Here is a 17,332-nt window from a genome sequence, read left to right as displayed (position 1 = left end):
ATACAACGCATCCCCAAGGAGCAAGTGAATTCCAACACCAACCCCCTCCCCACAAGCCTCCCCAGACCTGTGGAAAATTATGACAGGTAGAAGACAAATGGAAATTCGGACATTTATTAGACACTTAATGGTATTAAGGAACAACGTTAACCATTTTTTTAGGTGTGAAAAGTTGTTTTGGTTATGTTCTTAAAAGGCCTGTCACCAGGCCTGGAGTGTTTAAAAAGGCTTTTTCTAGAAGAGATGCATTCTGATATACTTACAGAAGAAATAACCCGATGCCTGAGATTTGCTCCAAAATAACACAGGAGGGGGCAGGTGGGTTGTGGGTAACTGGTGGTCAGAGCTGTGTACAGAGTACACGGGGTTCACTGTGCTATTCAGTGGGCTGTTGCCGTGTGTTCAAAATTCTTCCTAATTCAAAAATCGTAGAAAGGGACTAGGTCTGACTTCCTACTCCCACTCTCAGTCCAGCCCCAGACTTCTCCCCCTGGGCCAACCCCACAATTTGAGGTGCACGCATGTCTGAGTCGTCCGGGCTCCCCACAAAAGCAACAGCAAGAGAGGTCCCAGGAGAGACAAAGGCTTTAATGGGGGTCCCGCGGTCGGCGTCGCAATCCTCAATGGCTCAGAGACTTCCGGCCTTTGTGCATGCGGCGAAGGATGACCTGGACGCCGGCCGGCGTGCTCAAGCGCCGGATCCAGCCGTGTTTGTGCTTGCGTTTGATGTTGCTCGGCTGATACTCGTTCCCGCGCGCCTTTCCCCGGTTCTGCTGTGCGGCGAGGAGTCCCCAGGCGTCGGGGAGTCCCAGCCAGGCCCGGGGCTGGAGCCACCTGCGGGGGTAGAGAGACGGTGCGAAAGGTCAGAGGGGGAGCTCTGTGACTTCGGCGTGACGCTCAACCAGTCTGGAGCCTCGGCTTCCCTATCCGTGCCGGGACGGAGCCTGGCTGCAAGAGGCGCTCCATAAAGGCGCAAGGCGTTGGCAAGTCATGTTGTCCGTATACAGCTGGCACCAGCGCCGGACACCGCCGTTACTTCCAAATTTGGGGAACGATCCCCGTAAGGACTCACCTCAGGCGGCCCAACTGGCGACCTAGGGATCCGACCAAGAAAGCCATGTCCAGCCGCCCGTCGCGCGGTCCCCACGCCGGCTATTCCAAAGCTTACAGGCTCTGCCGCTGCAGTGCGAAAACTTATGGGAAATGTAGTTTCTCCTACAGCGGAGCCCAATGGCCACCGGGTCCTCCTGGAGCTGCAGTTCTGCGCCTGCGTCCCATCTGTGTGCGCGTCCTTGCCGGCAAGGGAGTGTACTTCTTCATGTCGACCAACAGGTGGCAGACGAACGGCACCTCTTCGGCATGCGCCTGCGTACAAGACGTTGCTGGGAGCCGTCGTTCCTTCTCCCGTCGACCAGCAGAGGGTGCCGGGAGGTGACCGTGGGCGCAGCTGGGGGCAGCCTCAGGAAACGGCTGGTTGATCCTCCTTCCCCAGCAGGAGGCAGGCAGATGGCACACAGCTGGCTGGCAGCATTTCTAAGGGCCCAGCCAAGTCTCTGCTCTTTGGCGGGGTGCCCAGGAGACCTGAATTGATGTTGGCCGGATGTCCTTGGGGTGGTCCCTGCCCCTCTCGGGGATTCAGTTTCTCAGTGTAAAACTCATGCGTTTCAAGCTTGCCCTTGGTGGTGGCTCCATTCAGGCCCTAGAAAATTTTTTTCTAATACTCATATCTGAGCCCTTTCCCTTCTCACACAGCTTCTATGGCTCCCCATTGCCCCACGAAAAATACCCAGCTCCTCTGGCAAGCATATGAAGCCCTCCATACACACACACACACACACACACACACACACACACACACACACACACAATAAATTTCAGCGACACTTTCCAATGCCTGATGTTCCCCTATTCATCTCCCCCGTCCCCATTCATCTTTTAAAATCCTCGGATATTTTCCTCTTCCCCAACCCCCTCCCTCCCTTTGGCCCAACCGTGCCCCTGTATAGCTCTCCCCAGACTCTCCCCAAAGCCCAGGGACCCCTCAAGGGCCAGGCTTGGGGCTAAGTCGCTGCAGGCTCCCCAGAATCTCCCAACTTGGAGGGCCCAGAGAGGGGCGAAGGGGACTGTTTACTGCATGAATCAACTGTAGTCTCCCAGGAGCACCCTGAGTGGGCAAGAGTGGGTGGTGGGACCTAATCCAGCTCTGGCAGCAAATTCCAGGAGCTGGGAGTGGGCAAGGAATGGTTAACCCCTTGTCCTCTGAAGTCCATCCTACCTGCACCATCACTTAGCAAACCACTACTAAGTGAGTAGTATTATACTACTAAACCAGTACAATAATCGTGTCAATAATGTATTGAGCACTTATCGTGCTGGGTGTTTTTAGCTGCATAGCAAACTCAGGGGATTAATTTCATAGAGAAATAAGGAGTCTCAGAAAAGTGGCTGGCCCAAGGTCACATATCAACAAAGGGCAGAGACTGAATTTGAACCTTGGGATCTCTGACTCCAGCTGGGACCACGGAGTCACCGGTTAAATTGACCAACGGTTAAACTGGCTCGTCTGTGAAATTCCAATTCATCTGTTTAAAGGTTTAACGAATAATAATTTCCAGAACTTGATATCACAAAGCCGTGGTTTTAAGTCCACTTCTGCCCTACAGTCCCACATCTTGCCTTGTGACTTTGTGCCCTTCATGAGCCTCAGTTTCCCCACCTGAAATTGGAAAGATCTGGGAACCTCTAGAACAGAAAGGTCAGCACAGAGAGAGGACCATGGGGCCCCCTTTGGAGGGTACAGGGCAGTTTGGAGGCAGAGGCTAGCCGAGGGGATCCTCTTCGCAGTAAAGAGCTCCAGCTGCTACCTCCCAGGAGCTCCGCAGACCCCGGTTTGGGCCCCCTTCTCGGCCTTGGGGCCAGGCCCAATCCCTCCCTCCACCTTGTTAAGCCCCTAAAGGGGGCGGGGTCGTTACTTCATGAGCCCGCCTCCATCCCCGAGCTGCGGCCTATGATTGGCAGTCTAACTAGGCCAGGTCGGTTCATAGCTGTGATTGGCCGAGGTGCCTGACCGTCGGCATGCGGCCCTCCCCCCCGGAGAGAGAATTAAAGGGCCGGCTCTCTGAGCGGCCGCGGGATGCCCCCGCGCTGACCGCCGTGGGCCCGAGGCTGCCCGCGTAGACGCGCCTGGGTCGACCCCGTGCCACCATGTAAAACGGCGCCGCAGGCGGACGCAGGATTCTCCGCCCGGGACCCCTCCGCCCTGCCCTGGGCTACGGGGCCCTCGATGAGGTGAGCGGGGAGTGGGCTCTGGGAGGGGGGACACGAGGTCCCCGGGGCTTCCACTTCGGAAGGGGGTGTGCACAAAGCCAGTGCTCGGGCTCTTAGGAACCCACAGAGCCCCAGTGGCCTCAACCCCGCCGCAGGGCTGACTAGCAACGGAGAGGCAGGGATCTGCCTCTGGGGAGGGGACCTGGCGTGGCGCATTTGCGTCCCCCTCCGCAATCCAGGGTTGGGATCTCAGTGGAGTGAGAGGCGAGACCTGCTCCCCCTCTATCATCAAGTCTGGGCCATCACAGGCCGTGCCTTTGGCATGTCTTATCCCCAGGGCTCACAGGATGGGGACGGGGGTGGGGGGGGAGGGGTTCGTCCCATCTCCAGGCCCTAGACAATGGGGGTGCGCTGCACGGGTATCCCCCTTGAGTTATGTAACAGCCTGTGGTTGCCATGGACACGGAGGGGGGGGGGAGCCCAGGGAGCAGGATGGAGGCCTGGAGGCCCCCAGGGAGGGTTTTACCTTCTCCATCCTCATCACCTTTGGGGATTGTGTGTCAGACCCCCCAGAAACCAGAGCACTGACTGGGGGTCGGGGGGTGGGGGGGCGTACAGAGTGTCCGGGCTTCAGCTTGTCCCTCTGTGAAACAGACCCAGTCTGGGTCTTGGGGAGCTGGACAAGGCCTTTTGGAGCTCAGTCCCTAACTCCCTCCCTGAGGGCCTCACCTTTCAGGAGCCAGGTTCAGAGGCCTGGGATGGGGGCTCGCTGGAATCTGCACCTTTTTAGATGCCTTCAGAAGCATAAAGTAAGTTAGTGAGAGTGTGTGCATGAATGGATGGATGGATGGATGAGTGAATGAGTGAATGAATGAATGAATGAATGAATAGGCTTAGGAAGCCATAACTGCTATAATCCTCAACTGGGGGGGGGGGGGGTCCTCATTTGCTACAATGTCTCCTCCTCCAAGAAGCATCCCCTGACTATACCACCTTCCCTATGGACACCTCTTGGGGTCAGCCATAGCCAGGTCCTTCTCTCCAGGATAGACTAGGTTAGCCCAGGAGGGTGGCCAGCCACCATGCAGGCACTGACTAGACTAAACATCTTGGTGCTTGACTGGCTGTCGCCCTCCAAACACTGGGGGCCAGAAGGTACCTCCTAGCGCAGCTCACCTGCCCCAGGTGCAGGGATTGGGTGCTGTGGGGGTGGAGGGTTCCTCATGTAGATGACCCCTGAGATGGATGTGGCCCCACTTCCAGGACACGCCATGCTGACCGGGGTGACCGACGGGATCTTCTGCTGCCTACTGGGCGCACCCCCCAACGCTGTGGGGCCGCTGGAGAGCGTCGAGTCCAGTGATGGCTACACCTTTGTGGAGGTCAAGCCTGGCCGTGTGCTGCGGGTGAAGCATGCCGGGCCTGCTCCAGCCCCCAACCCACCTCCACCACTGCCAGATGCTGCCCAGGGGGACCGGTCTGGCTTGGTCCGCTGCCAGCGCCGCATTACCGTGTACCGCAACGGGCGGTTGCTGGTGGAGAACCTGGGCCGGGCACCCCGTGCTGACCTCCTGCACGGGCAGAATGGCTCCGGGGAGCCGCCGGCCGCCCTAGAGGTGGAGCTGGCGGACCCGGCAGGCAGTGACGGCCGCTCGGGCTCGGGCAGCGCCGGAAGTGGCAGTGGTGGCCGCCGGCGGCGAACCCGGCGCCCCAAGCGCACCATCCACATTGACTGTGAGAAGCGCATCACAAGCTGCAAAGGTGCCCAGGCCGATGTGGTGCTCTTTTTCATCCACGGTGTGGGCGGCTCCCTGGCCATCTGGAAGGAGCAGCTGGACTTCTTTGTGCGCCTGGGCTACGAGGTGGTGGCACCCGATCTGGCCGGTCACGGGGCCAGCTCCGCGCCCCAGGTGGCCGCAGCCTACACCTTCTATGCGCTGGCGGAGGACATGCGCGCCATCTTTAAGCGTTACGCCAAGAAGCGCAACGTGCTCATTGGACATTCTTACGGGTGAGCCGACGCTGGGGCGGGGACGGGGGTGAGAGATGGGGGGGGGGCGGGGGCGGCCAGGACGGGACACCCCCCCGCCAAAACGCTGCTTCCTCTCCTTGAAAAAATCTCGTTAACATCTGTAACAAGATAGGGATTGCCGCCACTGCTATCGTTTCATATTGTTTTAAAGCAGTGTTTCTGAGCCCCGGCACCGCTGGTATCTTGGGTTAGGTCTTTCTTCTCTGTGAGGGGCTTTCATGTGGCTGTTGGATGTGTGGCAGCGGCATCCCTAGCCTCTCTACCCGCTGGTTGCCACTGGCGCAACGGCCTGGTGATGTTCATGACAATCTGAAGCGTCTTCAAATATTGCCCCGGGTCCCCTGGCCGGCAGAATCACCCCTGGCTGAGAACCACTGTCTTCAAGTTCAAAAAGCAGTTGCTCTGAAGACCCCAAGGCCTCCAAGGAAGGGCTAATTAGAATCCTGTAAAGTCTTTTTCCAAGGACGCGGGTTGCTGTAATTTTCACTCTCCCTTAAAGGGGTGACAGATAATACCATCTAGCATTTAGGTGAGTGCTCACTCCATTGGAGACTGGACCTTGGTGCCTGATCACTGCCAAGGGGTACTATTCTCTCCTTTTTCTTTTTTTTAATAATTTTTGTGAACGTTTATTCATTTTTGAGAAAGAGAGAGAGCGTGAGCAGGGGAGGGGCAGAGAGAGAGAGACACACACACAGAATCTAAGCTGTCAGCACAGAGCCTGACGTGGGGCCCAGACCCACGAACCGTGAGATCATGACCTGAGCCGAAGTCGGACACTTACTGGACTGAGCCACCCTGGCACAGTTAAGCCCACCTCACTCTTGATCGCATCCTGTCCCTCTTTACAGCAAGGGTTGGCAAGTTTTTTCTCCATGGGCCAGAGAGTAAACATTTTAGGTTTGCAGGACGTATGGTCATCTCTGTTGGAACTTTACAACTCTACTTTTGCTATAGCAAAAAGAGCAGCCATAATTGTTTTTTTTTTGTTTTTTCCAACGTTTATTTATTTTTGGGACAGAGAGAGACAGAGCATGAACGGGGGAGGGGCAGAGAGAGAGGGAGACACAGAACCGGAAACAGGCTCCAGGCTCTGAGCCATCAGCCCAGAGCCCGACGCGGGGCTCGAACTCACGGACCGCGAGATCGCGACCTGGCTGAAGTCGGACGCTCAACCGACTGCGCCACCCAGGCGCCCCAAGAGCAGCCATAATTGTAAACCAATGGGTGTGGCTGTGTTCCGGTAAAACTTTATTTGCTAAATAATTTACAAATGTACCCAATGGTGAACTTAGTTACTAGTTTACTGGTTTACAAAACAGAATGGCTATAGCCCACAGGAACTGGGCCGCTGGGGGCTCTCTCTTCAGGCTGCACCTCTCCCCCTGCATAAGGCAGGCTGACGTGCCACGTTCAGAAGCTGGAGACAGACTATCCTTAAAGGGAAGGGATACATAGCAAACAGGGACCTTCTCTGGGAAACCAAAGGATTTCATCGGATTGCTTCCTTAACACTTGACAATAAGTAACTCTTACCCCTTTGGGGGTCATGGTGGCTTTGAGGATCTGAGGAAAGTTCTGGATTTGGATCTTCTCTCCAAAAAAGAAGAAAAAAGAATTTACCCTCAACACATATATAGTTTTACAATTTGGGGGCATTTCAAATGCCACACCCATCCCTCCCATCCAGTGCCCATGGGCCCCCGGGGAGGAATGTTGGCCCTCGAGGACCTGCCTCTGAGTGAGGGAGGGCATTAACTCCCTCACTTACTGTATCCTGCTGACTCCCACCCTTCAACCCTCCCCACCACCCCCCTCCCCACCGACAGTGTCTCCTTCTGCACGTTCCTGGCACATGAGTACCCAGACCTGGTGCACAAGGTGATCATGATCAACGGCGGGGGCCCCACGGCATTGGAACCCAGCTTCTGTTCCATCTTCAACATGCCCACGTGCGTCCTGCACTGCCTGTCACCCTGCCTGGCTTGGAGCTTTCTCAAGTGAGTGACCCTGGCCCTGGCCGACCCTGGCATCTCCCTGAGTTGGGTGGGAGGGGGGGGGCTGTACTGCTGGACTGGCATTGGGGGGCACCCCTGGTGGCCCAAGCTGGCATGAGGGCTCCAGGAATGCCTCCCCACCACCAGGGCCGGCTTTGCCCGCCAAGGAGCCAAAGAGAAGCAGCTGCTAAAAGAGGGCAACGCGTTCAATGTGTCGTCCTTCGTTCTGCGAGCCATGATGAGCGGGCAGTACTGGCCTGAAGGTGATGAGGTCTACCATGCTGAGCTCACTGTGCCTGTCCTGCTCGTCCATGGCATGCACGACAAGTTTGTGCCGGTGGAGGAAGACCAGCGCATGGCTGAGGTAGGGCCTTGGCACCCTGGCCCCCACACCCCGCAGATCCCCCTGTGTGTGCACCCCAGGTGGACTCTGCCTTGTGCTCCAGCCCCAGGAAACTGAGAGCTAAGATTAAGGGAGGAATCCAGAACGTGGGGCTGCCCTGGACAGGTATTAGGTTACGTGCTTTCCCCATTGCACATCAAAGGTGCTCTTTACCGCTGGGGTTGGTATAAGTGACCAGGGACGCAATACAGAATTCTGGGAGAGGGTGGGCCAGAGGATCTTTAGGTCAGAGACTACCAGGAAAGTGTTATGGGATCCCCAGCACTTGGAATAGCTCTGGACCAGCAGTTCTGAACCAGCAAGGATTCTGGCCCCCGGGGGACATCAGAAATGTCTGCGGCCTTTTTTTTTTTTTTTTTTAATGTTTATTTACTTTTGAGAGAGAGACAGAGCACAAGCCGGGGAGGGGCAGAGAGAGAGAGGGAGACACAGAATCCGAAGCAGGCTCCGGGCTCCCAGCCGTCAGCACAGAGCCCGACACGGGGCTCGAACCCACCTGAGATCATGGCCTGAGCCAAAGTCGGACGCCCAACCGACTGAGCCACCCGGGTGCCCCTGAAATGTCCGCAGACTTTTCTGGTTGCCATGAATGGGGAGGAGGGGCTTTTGCCATCTGGTGGGTGGATGCCAGAGATGCTGCTCAACATCCTTTGATGAACAGAATGGCTTCACGGTAAAGAATGATTCCCTAACAAGTGTCAGGAATGCCAAAGTTAAGGTTTCCGGCATGAGAGACCTTGCCTTTCTGTCTGTCTCAGGGATTATCACCCAGCACTGAATTTGCTCCCTACGGACATGAGGCAGTGTCTGGAGGCTTTTTAAAGTTGTCACACTGTGGACTGAGGGGAGTGAGACACTGCTAACTGGCATCTAGTGGGTCAAGGCCAGGGACGATGCTCAACATCCCACAGGGCATGGGACACAGCCCCCACCACGGAGAATGATCTGGCCCTAAATGTCAGTAGTGCTGGGGTTGAGAAAGCCTGCTCTGGACGTATCGTAGGCACCTAATAAATGTTGAATGAATACTGAGTCGAGCTCCACTGGGGCGGCAGGCAATTCTCTGCGTCCAGCTTGGATGGAAGTAGAGGGATGAAGGGTAGAGCATAGGAGGGACTTCCTAACGCTGCAGGCGTGGTGTGGGGGTGGGCTTGGGTGCCCCACGAGGCACCATTCTACGTTGGCCACCCTGAGCCTGTGCCCCTCCCCGCAGATCCTGCTGCTGGCCTTCCTGAAGCTCATTGATGAAGGCAGCCACATGGTGATGCTGGAGTGTCCGGAGACGGTCAACACACTCCTCCATGAATTCCTGCTCTGGGAGCCCGAGCCCTCGCCCAAGGCCCTGCCCGAGCCCCTGCCCGCGCCCCCAGAAGAGAAGAAGTAGCCGCTGGGCCGGCCGGGCATCGGGCATCGCTTGGTAAGCCGCGGAGCAGCAGGAGGAAGCCAGGAGCAGCCCCACGTCCGCCGCGCGGACCACCTGGGCGGGCTGTTCGCTCCGGTGGGCGGAGTCAGGGCAGGGAGACGCCCCCAGGCCGGCTGGGTGGGGCACGGCATTCTCCGGAGCCAAGTGGATACACCGGTCTCCGCTTCCATCCTGCCGGACCCATCGGTGTTTGGGGCCGCAGCCAGAACCCCCGTGGAGGATGACCTTGTACAGAAGTCCCTGCCCCTCAACGCCACGGCCGAGGCAGGCCCCCCCACCCCCTCTCTGTCTTCCGTGTCAGCCGTGCTTGATCCTGGGACCCTCGGGGCCCCGCCTCATTGCCCGAGACCCCCCCCCACCCCCATTTCTTGGCGCTGGGAGCTATTGTTGCCCAAGGGAGAGGGGAGGGATGGGGGGGGGGGGGCTGGCGCCACTGAACCTGCACATCTCAACTTGTAACTCAATAAAAAGAAGCGACAATCTGAGTCTCCGGACCTGTGCTGGGTGACCGCAGGGCAGGGTCGTCCTGAGCCTGAGTTTCCCCATCTTGCAGGCTGGGCTGATGAGGGTTCCACCCACTCAGAGATGAACTGCAGAGAAGTAAGGGCGTTGGCTGGCCAGGCTTACTTCCCGAGTTCTCCCTCCCTCCTCAGAATGCAGGGGCTTCTTGGGCAGTATTCCCAGAGCAGAGACAGGTGGTGAGCTCCCCGTCCTTGGAAGGCAGGAGGCCGTCCAACTGAGGTTCATACAGCGGTTAAGGTGAGGATCAGTAGATGTTGCGTGGGTTGCAGTAGCCATAATTGAGTGCCACCTGTATACAAAGCTCTGTGCCAAGTGCCTGACACCATATTCGTTGAGTTCCTTTTATCCCACGCTACAGGGCAACTTGGTACCTTTTACTCTCCATCCACTTTATCTTCCAACTTGGTTTAAGGCCACTTTTGTCGTGAAGAATTTTTATGTTGGAGCCAATGAATCTGTCTTTTTTCATTTTTGGCAGAAGGATTTCTTCTATATTTTCGTACTTTTTTCTTTTTAGTTTATTTACTTATTTTGAGAGAGAGAGAGCAGGAGCGGTGGGGGGGGGGGGGCAGAGAAAGGAGAGAGCGAGAGAATCCCAAGCAGGCTCTGCGTGATCTGAGCTGAAATCCGGAGTCAGATGCTTAACTGAAACATCCAAGCGCCCACTCCTCTATATTCTTCTTTTTTTTTAATGTCTATTTTTAAGAAAGAGCCAAGGCACATCTGCGCACACTTGAAGGAAGGAGGAGCGGAGGGGGAGGAAGAGGGAGAGGGAGAGAGAGGATCCGAAGTGGGCTCTGCGCTGACAGCTGAGAGCCCCACGTGGGGCTCAAACCCACAAACCCTGAGATCATGACCTGAGCCAAAGTGATTGCTCAAGGGACTGAGCCACCCAGGCGCCCCTCCTCTGTATTTTCTAATGTGTCTCGAGGCTTGTGTGGACGGTGAGGGGAGAGCATTGTCCCTTTAGTTACTGCATCTTTGGTCCTTTCCCCACTGGTTTGTGAGCCCACCTTTAGTTTAGCGTGGGGTTCTGGTTGAGACAGTGTTCCCCCCCCTAGCAAATTCTGGAGACATGTTTTATTGCCACAACTGGGGATGGGAGGAAGTGGGTGAAGCCCAGGGATGCTGTCCTGACATCCTACAATGCACAGGACGGCCCCTACTGCAAAGAATAATTTGGCCTCAAATGACACTAGGGTCCACCTTGGGAAACCCTGTTAGACAAAGCCCATCTCTTTGGGGTCTTTTTGGGGGGTGGGGGTGGGGTCTCTGGATTCTTTCCCAGTGACTTCTTGGTGAATTCCTGGGCATATGGCACACTTTTCATTGCTATCACTTTACCAAGAGACTTGGGTCTGGGAGCCCTCCGGGTCTTACACGTGAGGAACGAGAAGCTTAGAGAAGTTTCTTTGGTTCGGTTAAAATGGTTGAGTCCCCCCACTCACACACAAAATGGTAGAGCCCGACCCACTCCAGAGGCCCGGCCCCTAATTACCACACCAGCCACACCCCACGAGTAGCCAGGGGCTCAGCCCTCAGGAATCGAGGCGGGTGGGAACCTCAGCGCAGGTTACCTCCCGCCCCCTTCAGGACCTGGTTCGCTGAGCCACGATGATGGGCAGGGGAATCAACCCAATGAGGCGGCGGATCCTCCCAAATCTAAATACACCGAAAGCTTGAAGAAGCTACTTCTGGAAACTAAAATGATCCCGCCAACACCTCACCAGGATGACAGCTTGGCATTTACTAAAGCTCTAAGCATATGTGAAGTCTGATGTGGTACAGCATCGCCAGGAAGTGGCGGTTAGTTATTCCGTTTTACGGTGGAAGAAACAGTGGCAGAGAAACAATGTCCGGAGGCCCGAGTTGCACAGCTATCCTGGGGAGGGCTGGTCGCTCACCCACACACCCTGTCGACCTCCCCAGCTCTGCCCACATATCACCACACACAGCCGGCCCCTGGAGAGCATCATGGCACCTCCCTTCCCCAAGAGACTTTCCACCAGGGCAGACGGGCTGCCTCTGGCTCAGTGCCGGGCTCTGAACCACACATTGCACTGCATGGCTTCGTTTACTCCCATCTCCACAATGACCCTCTGAGGTGGCACTCCTCACTGTCCCCACTGTACAAAGTAAGGAAACTGAGCCTCAGAGCGACAAATTCCCCAGTCCATCCCACACGTGAGTCCCCTGCGTCTGGGAGATAAAATCGGACTGTACAGACGGGACCAAACTGCCAAAGCATGTTCGGAAGCACTAGAACATTCCAAAGAACTTCTGCTTCCCTATTTGTCCTCCTCCCATGACAGGAAGCTCATTACCTCTCCAGCAGGTCCATCTGTAACAAAGTCCTCCCTCAGCTTGAGGGGGGGATATGCCATGCTGCCTGCCCCCCCACCCTCCGGGCTGCGTGCTGGAGATGGGGGGCTGATGTCGGCATGGGGCAGCTGAAACATTCAAACACCCCGATCTCTACCTAGGCTGGAGGGTCAAGTCCCCAGTACTCCGCCGCGGGCCTGGATGTCCTGGGGCCGCAGCTCTCGCTCACCCTCGGCCAAGAAGACAAGGAGGGCGCGGTGCAGCAGATGCACCCCCAAGCGGCGTCGCCGGGTGGGTGGCCAGCTCGCCACCACTCCATAGCAGTGTCCTTGTCTCTGGTTGGTCAGTGTCTGGATGCCTGGAGAGATTAGGGGTGAGGTCACAGGGGCATCCTTGGAACCCCCTGGCAGAAGTGACAGTGAACCCACTGCATATTACCCTTAAGCAGGGACAAACCAAAAGAGCAAAATATGTGCACATGAAGGTACACAGTTGGTGCTCAATAATTGCTCTTTGGCTGAATGAATGAACAGCTCTGAGAGGAAAGGGGTGAGGGAATCAGTAGATCAAGTGCCCCTCATGTGACTCCCCCCACCTCACAAGTCAGGCACCTACCTAGAGCATCCACAAGACACGCCTCTCGAGTATAAGCCTCCACAGCAACCACATGTTGGAAGCAATGCAGGGAGACAACACCACGACCACTGGCCCAGATGTCCAAGATCTGGCGCACTTTGGGGCAGGCCTAGTGGGCCAGGGTGGGGTCAGGGACTGTCCTCCAATCCCCTCCTTCCTTAACCTCCCCAAGACCCAGCTGCCCCTGCCATGACCCTGATCTATATCCTCACACCTGCTTTCTTGGCTGTCGACGGTGGCTGAGGGCCTCCCAGAGGTGGACATCTGGCCGGGCCCGTGTCCCTTTCCCCACATAGAAGATGGCATGGACAAAAGTCCGAAGGCGTTCAGCTGGGGTCAGTGAGAAGGCTCGGGCTGGCAGGTCCTGAGTCTCCCTGGATGAAAGGGGTCACTCAGAGAGGAAGAAGTGATGACAGCTGCCCCGGAAACAGTTTCTAAGTTCGCAAAGCAACTCGAATCCGAGTCCAGTGAGCCCCTTCCAGGGCAGAGAGCGGTGGATGCTCTCCAAGGACACTCAGTAGCTTGAATGGGGTCTAACCAACCTTTTATAGATAAAGGAGCTGATGACCAGACAGGGCTGGTGCCCCTTTTAAAGATACAAAGCAGGGGCGCCTGGGTGGCTCAGTGGGTGAAGCACCCAGTTCTTTGATTTCGGCTCAGGTCGTGATCTCACAGTTTGTGAGATGGAGCCCTACATCAGACTCTGCACTGACAGCGCAGAGCCAGTTTGGAATTTTCTCTCTCCCTCTCGCTCTGCCCCTCCCCCACTTGCACGTGCGCATGCACTCTCTCTTTCTCTCTCTCTCAAAATAAACAAATAAATATTAAAGATACAAAGCAAAGGGGCGCCTGGGTGGCTTAGTTGGTTGAGTGTCTGGCTCTTGATTTTGGCTCAGGTCATGATCTCACGGTTCGTGGGTTCCAGTCCCACGTCAGACTCTGTGCTGACAGTGTGGAGCCTGCTTGGTATCCTCTCTCTCCCTCTCTCTCTGCCCCTACTCTATTTGCACTTGCTCTTTCTCTCTCTCTCAGAATAAATACACTTAAAAAGAAAAGGATACAAAGCAGACCAATCCCAGAATTTTCTATCCCTGCCCCAAGTACCTGGGGTCCAGCAGCAGATACGTGAAGCTGGACTTCACGACCCCCTCCCTCCACCTTCTCTTGGGGTCAGGCCGCTCAAACTGCTGGGCAAGCACATCCTCATCTGCCTGGGCATCTGGGATACAGCCTGTCCGCAGGGCTTCGGCCAGCTCTGGGCTGTGCCCTGAAAAGTCTGAGCCTGGGGCGGGCAGGGTGTGTGTGTGGGGGAAACTGAGTCAAGGCAGACAAATGAAGGGGTTGTTCCCAGACATAAAGTATAAAGGAGGGAGGACCGAGAGCCAGGGGTCTCCAGGGATCCCTGGAAGTTCCTTGGACTCTGGATGCCCAGAACAGACTAACCAGGAGCAGCACGGGCTTCTTCCAGCCGTCGGAGGCGGTACGTCCGAGTGAAGGGTGTGATGGGGCCAGGGTTCTTGCCAAGTGCTCGGAGCCCTCGAAGTATCTCCAGGTCTGTCATGGCAGGGACTGGAGGGCACCAGCGAGAGGGGACAGGGTCCCTGCCCCCTGTGGAGCTCGCCTCATCCTCTGTCAGCCAGAGGGCAGCCACATCACTGTCGGGGGACAACTCTTCGTCTTTCAGGAAGTGAACATGGGGGAGTCCAGGCAGTGGCTCCCGAGGGGGGCTCTGCGCAGGGCTCCGGTCGGGGAGGGCTACGGGGGAGGGGGAGGCATCTGGCGAAGTCAGAGTCAGGGCCTGCAGACAGGTATTTAGTTCTGCCTCCCTGTCTGCCGCAGCAGCTCGATGTACCAGCTGTGGGGTACCTGGGGACCTTGGCGTCCTCTGGGAAGGTCGAATAGTAGGCATGAGTCTCTGCTTGGTCTGGGGAGATGACCTAGCCCAGGAGGAGGTGTGCGGGGCTGGGTCTTCAGTTCCAGAAGCTTCAATCGCGGTGACAAAGGAGGCATCAGAGCTGCAGTCCCACTGTCCTGGGTGGTACTCCAAGCTGCTATCCTTGTCAGCAATCTCAGGGCGGGCCAGGTGGCGGGGGAGTCTGGGGCCAGCTTCCAGGCCTATGTCCCTGCCATCACTCCTGCCCAGTGCTATGAAGCCCAGCGTCACATTGGGAAGTCCAGAGGGGCTGGCGTCCAGCCCCTTTCCCCAGGGGTTTGGGCCTGAAGTAGGGGATGAGAGGGAGGGTCAGAGAGGAAGGGTGAAGCGAGCCAGAGCCAGAGATGGGGGTTGGATCAGACAGAAAGAGTCGCAGGGAGGAGGGAAAGAATCGGAGGCAGACGGTTTACCGGCCGCACCGCGTGTGAGCCAGAACCAGAGAGCGGTCATCAGAGAGACACGCAAAACTAGATCAGAGATTAAGCCCCGAGGACGCGCAGGCGCCACCCACCGCCAGGCTCGGGCTCAGGCTCAGGCTCCTGGCTCTCTGCCCGGGTCCGGGTCGATGTCTGCGTCCGAGTCTGGAGTGCCCGAAGGACGTGTGCGCAATCCTGGTGCCCCTGCTGCTCCGCCAGGTCCAGCGGCCCGAGTCCGTCCTGCGGCGGCTTGGTCAGCAGGGGGCACCCGAGGCCCTTTTCCCTCCCTTCCTCGCTCCCTCCGGGTCCGCCCCGCCACTGAGGGCGCTGGGCTCCCACCTGGTCGCGCAGCGTCGGGTCCGCTCCATGGCCCAGCAGCAGCTCCAGGCCGCGGCGACAGCCCCAGGCGGCAGCCACGTGCAGCGGCGTGAGCGCCTCGACCGATCTGGGGCAGGAGCGGAGGAGAGGTCAGCGGAAGAGGGAATGAGATCTCCGCCTCCGGACCCCGGAGACCGGGCTCTCGGCCCCCTATCTCCACCGCCCCCCACCCCACCCCCCAGCCTGAGACACCACTCTTGGATCCTAGACACTGCACCCTCGGCCAGACTCAAACCTCTGCTCTCTGACCCTAGATAGAGCTCCTACCGCCAGATCCGAATCTTTGATCCCTACTTGGCCCGAGCGCAACCTCCCATCCCACCCTCAATCTGGCACCGTAGCCTCCGCCCTTGGATCTTTAGGAACCCGCCCCCAAGTCCCCAAGCCCCACCCTTGGGCTCCGAGTCTCCGCCCCCGGGCTGTGAGATGCCCTCTCCAGGACTCCCAGTTCTCGCCCTTGGATTCGGGAAATCCCTCCCCTGCGCGGATCACTCCGCCCCGGGTACGGGCCCCGCCTCACCGAGCGTTAGCATCCCCGCCCCGGTGCAGTAGGGCCTCCAGGCAGCGCAGACCGCGCGAGTGCCGGGCTCTAGCCGCCAGGTGCATGGCTGCCACGCCATCCGCGAGCACCAGGTTGGGGTCCGCGCCGCGGCGCAGCAGTTCTTCCACGGCCCTACGGACTGGGAGGTCAGAGTGGACCACGACCCTCGCCCCACCCCCCGGCCCGCCCAGCCCTCGCCCTCACCGCGGCTCCTCCTCCCGCAGCGCTGCCCGCAGCCGTCGCGCCAGGCCGGCCGCCGCGGCCATGCCCGGGATGCCCCGGGGCCCTGCCGCCCTGCCCGTCAATTTCGAACTTCCCGCGGCTCCCTTGTGCGCACGCGCCGCTCCACCCCTCGCCTCCGGTCTCCGGATGCCTCCGGAGCGTAGTGTCCCCAGCGGAGCGGAGCTACGGCGCACCCGCGTCCACATCAGGGTTCGGGACTTCTAGTGCCTGCGGGGGCCCGCGACACCGAGTGGCGCTCAAGCAGGGTCTGGGGCCGCCGATAAGGACCCGGGCGGGTGGAGGCCACCGAGGGTGTCATTATCTCCTCTCAAAAGCGGGGAAATGCGAACGCACCCTGACGGAGGAGGTGGAGCTGCGTCCCGGGCCCAGAGGTGCCCACATGCCACTGTGTCTCCTGGAACGTTTTGCCCAGGCGGGCTCCACCGACGGACACGACCCAGATACCACGTAAGGTTTCAATTAACAGCTCCCACCTCCATGTCCGTGTCGCCCGTTTTCACTCCTGGGGAAACAGGAGTCCGTTACTTTGGAGTGCCGGCCGCTGAGGGCCTTCATTTTCCCATCTGCAAAATGGGAGAATAATCCCTTCCAGGCTGGTGTGAAATTGAACGGGTTTCACCACAGGGATCTGGTACATAGGTGCCCAATAAATGCTCATACGGAGGAAAAGCTGGGTTTTTTGTTTTTTTTCTTTTTTTTAATATAAGAATCTAGCTGCTAGGGGCACCTGGGTGGCTCACTCCGTTAATCGTGGGACTTTCAGCTCCCGTCATGATCTCCTGGTCAATGAGTTCCAGCCCCTTGGGCTCTGCACTGACTGCTCAGAGCCTGGAGCCCTGCTTTGGATTGTGTCTCCCTCGCTTTCTGCCCCTCCCCCACTCATGCTCCGTCTCTCATTCACAGTCGCTTATTATCCAGGAAGATAATTGAATCGTAGACCTGTTGTGTGTCTCTGGTCTCCCTTTCTCTGGAAAAAACCCGTATTATTTCTTGAAAGAGCAGTAATCCCGTGGCAGAACAGAGGCATGGCCAACCGGAGCATCTCACAACTCTGGCCCACGACTGGCCCAACTGTAAGGTTACCTAACCCAGGCAAGACCAGTCACATGGAGGTGTTGGGAGCCCTTGCTTCACCTGGGCTGTAGTTTGGGAAACAGTCACAGCCATCACATCCCTTTCCATGGTTTGGGAGAAGAGCAGGGCACACTGAACTCCAATC

The 17,332-nt window shown here is 57.7% G+C and overlaps 3 protein-coding genes across 3 annotated transcripts; 1 reads left to right on the top strand and 2 right to left on the bottom strand.

Annotated features, from left to right (window-relative positions):
• Positions 1-98: 98 nt before the first annotated feature.
• Positions 99-1,256, bottom strand: MRPL34 (mitochondrial ribosomal protein L34). The gene is made up of 2 exons (XM_047095771.1): positions 1,073-1,256; positions 99-834 (listed from the first exon to the last, which is right to left on the bottom strand). The coding sequence occupies exons 1-2, from the start codon at positions 1,117-1,119 to the stop codon at positions 621-623; spliced, it is 261 nt and encodes an 86-aa protein (XP_046951727.1). The 5' UTR covers positions 1,120-1,256; the 3' UTR covers positions 99-620.
• A 1,864-nt stretch (positions 1,257-3,120) lies between these two features.
• Positions 3,121-9,602, top strand: ABHD8 (abhydrolase domain containing 8). Its single transcript, XM_047096259.1, has 5 exons — positions 3,121-3,288; positions 4,531-5,278; positions 7,129-7,299; positions 7,444-7,660; positions 8,913-9,602. The coding sequence occupies exons 2-5, from the start codon at positions 4,539-4,541 to the stop codon at positions 9,081-9,083; spliced, it is 1,299 nt and encodes a 432-aa protein (XP_046952215.1). The 5' UTR covers positions 3,121-3,288; positions 4,531-4,538; the 3' UTR covers positions 9,084-9,602.
• A 1,560-nt stretch (positions 9,603-11,162) lies between these two features.
• ANKLE1 (ankyrin repeat and LEM domain containing 1) lies at positions 11,163-16,197 on the bottom strand. The gene is made up of 9 exons (XM_047096176.1): positions 16,075-16,197; positions 15,850-16,002; positions 15,291-15,396; positions 15,047-15,191; positions 14,046-14,819; positions 13,707-13,884; positions 12,817-12,976; positions 12,582-12,711; positions 11,163-12,324 (listed from the first exon to the last, which is right to left on the bottom strand). The coding sequence occupies exons 1-9, from the start codon at positions 16,134-16,136 to the stop codon at positions 12,137-12,139; spliced, it is 1,896 nt and encodes a 631-aa protein (XP_046952132.1). The 5' UTR covers positions 16,137-16,197; the 3' UTR covers positions 11,163-12,136.
• Between the last annotated feature and the right edge of the window lie 1,135 nt (positions 16,198-17,332).

The sequence above is a fragment of the Lynx rufus genome, unplaced genomic scaffold (assembly GCF_022079265.1).
Source record: "Lynx rufus isolate CCGP_SWC_20201006 ecotype Redwood Valley unplaced genomic scaffold, mLynRuf1.p SCAF_4, whole genome shotgun sequence".
NCBI lineage: Eukaryota > Metazoa > Chordata > Mammalia > Carnivora > Felidae > Lynx > Lynx rufus.
This window is presented reverse-complemented; position numbering and strand designations above follow the sequence as displayed.